At 42.3% G+C, this 8,025-nt stretch overlaps 1 protein-coding gene across 2 annotated transcripts; it reads right to left on the bottom strand.

Moving 5' to 3' along the window:
* Nucleotides 1-4,034: 4,034 nt before the first annotated feature.
* Nucleotides 4,035-7,564, bottom strand: LOC143974176 (uncharacterized). Of its 2 annotated transcripts, none has more exons than XM_077475308.1 (3): nt 6,028-7,564; nt 5,840-5,942; nt 4,035-4,959 (listed from the first exon to the last, which is right to left on the bottom strand). In XM_077475308.1, the coding sequence occupies exons 1-3, from the start codon at nt 6,210-6,212 to the stop codon at nt 4,432-4,434; spliced, it is 816 nt and encodes a 271-aa protein (XP_077331434.1). In that variant the 5' UTR covers nt 6,213-7,564; the 3' UTR covers nt 4,035-4,431. Both variants share the same exon structure in this region; 1 of them encodes a protein (XP_077331434.1).
* Nucleotides 7,565-8,025: the final 461 nt, after the last annotated feature.

Raw genomic sequence — 8,025 nt, 5'->3', positions numbered from 1 at the left:
GGCGACTTGCATTGACTTCTATACAGAAGTCATTTGCAAGTCGCCGCTGAGGCCGCGGCAGGTCGCGGCGAGGCAAGTCGGAGTCGCCTCGCCTCGCCTGCTGTGTGAACCGGCCCTAAATGTGGTAGCTGCTTTTTTCCTTTATTTTCACCTGGTGATCCAGTAGGTAACATACTACTTGTCCTAGGGTGGCTACAATATCTATGGAGGAGCACTGGACTCATCCTTGGACAGCAGCACTGTCTGGAATGGCCTAGGAGATTTAATTGGACTTTACATAACTAAGGTTTATTCCAGCTAACACTTTTTAAGCAGTTATAACAACAGTTTTTCCCCTTTTAGATAAATGTTGACATGAACTGAAAATGACCAATGTAAGCACCCTTGTCATCAGTGGTAAATGGTTTGTCTCAACTCTAACTGCCACTTTTGTTGTAGTGACAAGCTGCCTCATATATGTCATTTTTTATTTTGCCTTTAGTTCTACATTAACAATTATTTCATTTGCATTGATAAGTGGGGCTTACGAGATGCTAAAAAGTACTGAAAATATTGAAAATGGAGCAGAAAGATCCTCTGAGATATTTGATTGCTTGGTTGTTTTTGAACCAAGACAGATGTACTTTGGATGGATTAGACCTGTACTGTCTATCTCTCTGGCAAGAGGACAGGTAATCATTATTTATCAGTGCATTCTAATGGTTTTCAGAAAAGATTTTGAGCTTATGCCATTTGACAGATAATTACTATCCACATTCTTACATGTCAAAAAGACGTCTATATACAACCTCGCTGTACATAAGACTCGTATAAGTACAAAGATTAGACATTCTTGTTTGCATTCTTTCACATATATATATATATATATATATGTAAATAGGGAAAATTTGTTTTATATTGATACATGTTGGTTAAACTGGATGGACTTGTGTTTTTCTTCAACCGGACTATGTACCATGTACATTAAGGCTTCATGTACACTAGCAGCTCCTAAACCTGAGTTTAGGAGCTTTTGGCGTTTCTTTGCCAAAGCTCCTAAATTCAACTCCATAAAAGCCTATGTGTCCATGCTGCTGCATTTAGATGAGGTTAAATCTCCCTCTCCTGAACAATGTAGAATTGCGTCACCGGCTGTGGAAAAACGCAAATCGGCAAAATCGCTGTGGGAAAATGCATTTTTATCACATTTTGCATTTTCCCACAGCCACAGTCATAGTAAGCTAGTGTACATGTAGCCTATTAGGCTTGGTTCACACCTGTGCAGTTTGCTTTCAATCTATTTTTGTAATGCCGTTTGCTGTGCATTTTGCATTTTTGCACACACATTTCTTAAACATTTTTCCTGCGTTCCTTTATGCGTATTGCATTTTTGTATGCTTTTTTTTTTTGGCCAATTTGTTGTTGGGTGGATTAAAAACCTGTAAATTGGGGCAAAATTGTGGCAAAAACACACTACATGCTTTTCTGCAGCTTTGAACCAAAAATTAACCGTTTTGGTTTTAAAAAAGTCCCTGACCCTTTCCAAAAACACAGCGGAAGAAAAAAAGCGTAGATGTGAACATAGGAAACCATGTTAAATGGACTGTAGTGCATTTCGCATAGGTGTGAACCGAGCGTTATACTCACAATCACACTGCTAAAAAATATGCGTTTTTCCCCAAAAAATTTATGTTCCTTTATTTTTTAACAAGTGGAAAATATGTTCCGTTAAAAAAAGCATTTCTGAAAATTTATGAAAGGAAGAAGTAACTGAATGTTAGAATTAGGAATTATACCATAAATATATTTGGGTCTAAATGTTTCTGTGTGTACACATATACCTGTATATGTAGACATATATATATATATATATATATATATATATATATATATATGGGTGTGTATTTATTTTTTACTGTCACGGCTAAACTGAACAGAAGTGATCTACACAGCTGGGAGTTTGAGTTTGTTTACAATTTTTTTACTGACTATTTTACTGAGAAAAGTTGGTATTATATTCTGTTTGAGTACACTAAAATTAATTTGAATGTATTTTTTTTACTGAAAATAAAGATTTGATGAAAAGTAGTACAAATATTGTGTGACATAAAAAATTGCAACCACCACCATTTTATTCCACAGGGTCTCTGCTTTCAGAAAATATATAATGATTTTAAATAATCTTTAAGCCTAAAATGTGTGCAAAAAAAAAGGTTAAAGAGGAAGTAAACCCTTTCAGACCACTTTGACCTACAGGTAAGCCTAGATTAAGGCTTACCTGTAGGTCCAAGCAATATCTCCTAAACCTATATGGTTTAGGAGATATTTGCCTGAAAATGGGCACCGCTGTCTACGGCGCATGCGCCGTAGACAGCGGCGCGCAGGCGCACTAAATGCGGCAAGTCCAAGAATGGATTTGCCTAATTTGTCGACTCCCGTGCGCATGCGCGGGAGTGACGTAATCGCGGCTTCGCCGAATGGCAGCGGCGGAGCTGCGAGACGCGACTCCCGTGCGCATGCGCGGGAGTGACGTCATCGCGGCTTCACAGCTGTCATTCGTCGGAGCTGCGAGACGCCACCAGCAAGATGGATGCGGCGGACTACAGGGGACAGCGGCGACTTCGCTGGCTCCTGTGTCAGGTAAGTGACACATAATGAGCTACTATGCGATGCATAGTAGTCCATTATGCTTTACCTTTGCAGGGAAAAAAAGAGGAAGTAAACCCATCAGGGTTTACTTCCTCTTTAAAGGGGATAAAGCATGGGAAAGTGTGCATGTACTACATATACTTTTCTTTATTTTGTCCTGACATACACTGCAGCCTGAAGCACACCACCTGCTTCTTGCCCTACCCTGGAGGAAACTCACCCTATAGTGTTGGTGCAGTGCTACAGAGCTGAAAGGACTGACTATCCTTTAATTAGCAGTGTCATCTCTCCTTCTTCCCTCTTCACAGCTATACTAGATATTGCATCACAGGTTATGATTAAATTCCTGTATCAGGCTATATATATATAAAATAAAATATATATTTTTTTTAAACATGGGGTTATACCATACTTACAGAATTATTATTTTGTTAACCATGTTGTATGTGTAAAGTAATGTTTTAAAAAAAAAAAAATGAATTAAAGCGGAGTTCTGCTAAAAAAAAGTCAGCAGCTACAAATAATGCAGCTGATGACTTTTAATAATCAGACACTTACCTGTCCCAGGGCCCAGCGATGTGGGGAAGCAAAGCCCCGCTCATCTCCCCCTACTCTCCACGGTGCCGGCATTGTAACTGTGGGCTTCACAGCCAGGCACCCACTGCGCATGTGCGAGCCATGCCGTGTGCAGTGACTGGCCGGGCAACCATCTGAGACCTGTGACATGTCCCAGATGATTGCCGAGGGGGAGAGGTGATCTCCCTTTCAGTGCCACGGTGTGCCGGGAGGAAATGGGATCTGGGACCCACTGAAGAGAGGGTACCACCCTCCCCCCCAAAAAAATGACATGCCAAATGTGGCATGTCAGGGGGTCACCTCCCTTAAAGCGGAAGTTCCATTTTTGGGTGGAACTCCGCTTTAAAGAGGAAGTAAACCCTCTCTAAAAAACAAACAAAAAAAAAAAACACCCTGCAAGACAAAGGCGTAATGAGCTAGTATGCATGATCCCATTCATCATCAGTGACGGCACAATCCCATTCATTAAACGGCACACTCAGTGCGCCTTCGCCGTTGTCTAAGGCGCGCCTGCGCCATAGACATCAGTGCCATCTTTTTTGAAAATATCCCCTTAATCATGTAGGTTAAGGAGATATTTCTTGCACCTACGGGTAAGCCTTAATCTAGGCTTACCTGTAGGTCAAAGTGTTCTGTAAGGGTTTACAACCACTTTAAGGCTGGGTTCACACTATTGTGAACTGGATGTTGGTTTCCCTGCATCCAATTCGCATAGCAGGAGATTGTGAGCGGCTCTCTATAGAGCCGGTTTACACATCTCCGGAGCGGCTCTGGTGCAAATTGCACAGTAGTCCTGTGTGTCTTTTGGTCCGTTTCAGGTCCAAATCAGTGGCGGCTGGTGAAGTTTTTGGATGGGGGGGCGCAAGACCCCGCCCATCATGACCCCGCCCATCATTTTGGCCCCTCCCACTTCTCACAAACCACGCCCCTTATGTAATCCACCTAATCCGTCCCCTGTATTCCACTTCCTTCCACCCATAGTGTCACGAGTATACAGCTCAGATCACAGGACAGAGTATACAGCCCCAGAATCACAGGACAGATTATATATCTGGATAAAATATTGAAAATGTCAATGTTTAAACCAACTGTTAAAGAATGCAATAAAAGTACCACAAATCAGTGATTTTTTTTTTACAACAGAAAACAAACTTTATTGTACAACAAACAACAAAAAGACTCAGAGTAAAGGTGACTGAATACAAATTCACGTTAGCAACAGTCCAACTATTTGAAAATAAATTTTGCTCTCCTTTCTTTCTGGCTTGCAAATTTCTCAATGACCTTCTGGTTGAAGTCAGTCATCTCTGTCACCACTCTCTTTTCCATTGACAGCATGGCCAATGCATTCAGCCTTTCCTGGGTCATGCTATTTCTCAGAAAAGTCTTTATTCTTTTTAAGGTTGAGAAGCACCTCTCAGCTTCTGCTGTGGTCATGGGTGTGGTGATGAGGATCTTTAGCAAAGTCACAGTCTCTCTAAATACATGAGCAAGATTGTTGCCCACAAACAGCCTGAATAGGTCCAAAGCACCATTACACTTTTTGAACTCTTGTGTGCGGTAGATGAGACCAAGCTCTGTCTTTAACTTATTTTTATTCAGAACTGGATAGGCCTTCAAAGTCTCACTCAGTGCATCCTCGGGAAACTCCACTGCGTACTGTTCAAACCTGTCTGCTTGAAGCAAAGTGGCACTAACAAGGTGTTTTGTGAAGGAGAAACGTTGCATGGTGTGCAATAGTATGGTATCACAGACCTATAGAGTGAAGGATAAAAACAAAAATTAGGCAGTGATGTCAATTAGGGGTGTCAATGTCATCTCTGTTAGCTCCCTGACCATCATAAATGCATGCAACCTGACATATTTACTAAGAATTTCTTGTCCATGTGTATGGAGTCATAACTTAAAACTGGTCATTTTAAAATGTTCACTTTAAAGTTATAAAGGGAGATCAGTTTCAGTGGTTTGGAATCCATAATTTCTCAGCACTCCATACACATGGACATTGGACAACAAGACATTCTTAGTAAATATGTCAAGTTTCATGCATTTCTGATGTTCAGGCAGCTAACACAGATGAAGGTTGTAATACTAATGTTATCCACTAGAGGGAATAACAAATCCTTTTAGATCACATCATTTTTATATGACTATTGTAAGAAAAATATTTTTCTTTCCAATCTTCATATCTATAAGGGTCCTTTCACACGGGGCGGATCAGTTCTGATCCGCCCCGTGGATGTCCGTTTGCTCAGCGGGGATCACTCCGTCGATCCCCGCTGAGCAGGGAAATGACAGCTCCGTCTCTGCACACTGCGCAGGGACGGACCTGTCACAGCGCCGCTCTCCCCTATGGGAGATCGGATGACGACGGACCGCAGTGCCCGTCGTCACCCGATCCGATCCACAAACGGATGGAAAAATAGCTTTTTCCTCCGTTACACTTTTTCGGATCGGAGCGGGTCGGATGTCAGCGGACATGTCACCGCTGACATCCGACGCTCCATAGAGCTCTATGGAGCACCCGTTCAGGTCCACCTGAAAAACTGACAGGCGGGCCTGAACGGGACGTTAGTGTGAAAGGGGCCTAAGGGAGCTATCAAAAAGACAAATATTGCAACAAATAAACACTCACCTCAGATGCAATGCGTTTATGGTCTCCTGGATTCAGTGAGCCCCGCCTCTTCGGTTGAGAACCACCTTGACTGCTTTCGTCAACCAGGCATGGGATAGAATCTCTGCAAAATGTATGAGCAATAATAATTAAAAAAATAATAATAATAACAACAACAACACATGGAAAAGGAGGATTACGGCTGCTACCTGATCATCTGTATGTCCCGCTGGAACTGCTGGATGCTCCCCTTAATGTGGACTGAATCTATGTCCTTCTTCTGGAGTTTGGCATAAAGGAGGTCAACATGCGGCATAATGTTGTGGAAAAGCGCAAGAAAATATTTAAAATCCTGATCCTCCAGCAGCACGGCAAAGCCTGCTGCTTCTCTCATGGTAACTGAGTCAAAATCACCTGAGTCTCTTATGGTTTCAAAACAGCGGATGAGGTCCTCTCTGTGCTCAAACACTGTATGGACGGCACGGCTGTGGAAGTTCCATCTAACACTGCTTGATGTTGGTAGTCTATGGGCAACTACTTTATCAAGTACATCTGTGCGCTTGGGTGATCTGGCAAAAAAGCTGGCAAATCCTCCAAGGTTTGAAAAAAAAGTCTCACTTTGGGCATTTGAGAAGTGGCCTGTTGCATTATCAGATTGAGCTGATGTGCATAGCAGTGGATGTAATGGGCATTTGGGTAAATATCCTGAATCTTCTTTTGAACCCCTGAAGTGGCACCCCTCATCACGCTGGCTCCATCATATGCTTGGGAGATGAGCTTATGTTTCTGATCCCCTGGAAGGATGACAGCAAGGCGCTCTTGTAGTGCTGTAGCAATGGAATCTGCATTAGCGGAATGTAGAGAAATAAACTCAAAAAACCTCTCTTGTACATTGTTTTTGTCATCTATGTAGCGCAGTACAAGCACAAGTTGGCAATGGGTGGCAATATCAGTGGTCTCATCGGCCTGGATTGAGATGAAATTGCTGCTCTGTGCTTCTTGGATAATGTGCTCCTTCACTACAGACAGCATACAGTCCAACAGCTCGTTCTGCACAGTTTTTGAAGTGCCCTTAAAAACAGTGGCATTCTCAAGGTGCTCTTTCAAAACTCCATCAAGAGAAGCAACAAAATCAACCAAGCCACGGAATATCCCAGGATTTTCGGAGCTCTCACTCTCATCATGACCACGCAAAGCCAGCTCAAATGCACCACAAAATTTCACACAGTCTATTATCCTAGACAGGATGTGTCGATTTTTTGTGACCTCTTCATTGTGTCTTCTAATGGAAATTATGTAGCCTGCATCTAGCTGTTCACCAATGCTACGCTTTCCAAAAAACTCGAGCCTCATAACATTGTCAAGATGGCTTTGGGTAATTTCATGCCGCTTGCATTTTTCAGTGAGATGCTTTAGGTCGTTAACCCCTGTTGATATCCACAGCGTGTCGGTGCCATGACTTTGGAATAGCAAACATGGAAAACAATAATATGCATGAGTCACATCACATCCAGCTAGCCAACTCCATTTATTATAAGAAGTGGTGGAAAAGCTTCGCGTGTAAACTCGACCACGATCACTTGACCTCTGCTGAATTTGCAGTTTGGGTTGATATGGTCCAAGCTCCTTTAACCTCATTTTTTCCTCATCTGTACGCCTTGTGAAGGGAAATAGTTTCAAAGATGGAACCGAATTTTCAGTCATTTTGAAAATAAATTGCACAATGTTCAATACCTATGAGTCAAATGAAAGTATGGGTAAGTTTAAAAGAGAGATTATGGTGCTGCCAAATGCAAGTGTCTATTTCATCAAATGCAGCCTCACCTTGCCCATCAATTGCAGCCTCACTGTGCCCATAATGAGGGGTTCCCACCATGGCTGTGCTGAGTTCCCGGGCCTGTACAGCTGCTGGCTGCTGTGCCCATTATAAGGGGTTCCCCCCATCCCTGTGCTAAGTTCCTGGCTGGCTTTTATACAGTGGCAATAGACTTCAGAGGACTAGTGTACAGGGTACATAATGTAGGTTCAATCTGATCACAACATTTTCCTGCTGTTCTGGATGCATGTTTATTCAATATTGCCATGTGAAAAACACAGCCAGAAATTTGAAGTTTATCTTGGAAAAACAATAGCTATCAGTTATTATTATAGACCATACCAGGCTCTACATTATACACAGGACCCTGCACATCATATATAGATTTGTG

Source organism: Lithobates pipiens, unplaced genomic scaffold, assembly GCF_037356315.1.
Source record: "Lithobates pipiens isolate NorthernLeopardFrog02 unplaced genomic scaffold, aLitPip1_a1.2 Scaffold_13, whole genome shotgun sequence".
In the NCBI taxonomy this organism is placed as follows: domain Eukaryota; kingdom Metazoa; phylum Chordata; class Amphibia; order Anura; family Ranidae; genus Lithobates; species Lithobates pipiens.
This window is presented reverse-complemented; position numbering and strand designations above follow the sequence as displayed.

What these genes read in the sequence shown, in the direction of transcription:
- LOC143974176 (XM_077475308.1), bottom strand. Translation starts at nt 6,212, where the DNA reads ATGAGAGAAGCAGCAGGCTTTGCCGTGCTGCTGGAGGATCAGGATTTT. An exon ending in CGGGACATACAGATGATCAG is followed by an intron (nt 5,943 to 6,027) that starts GTAGCAGCCGTA and finishes TACATTTTGCAG; the next exon opens with AGATTCTATCCCATGCCTGG. An exon ending in ATAAACGCATTGCATCTGAG is followed by an intron (nt 4,960 to 5,839) that starts GTGAGTGTTTAT and finishes TTCACTCTATAG; the next exon opens with GTCTGTGATACCATACTATT.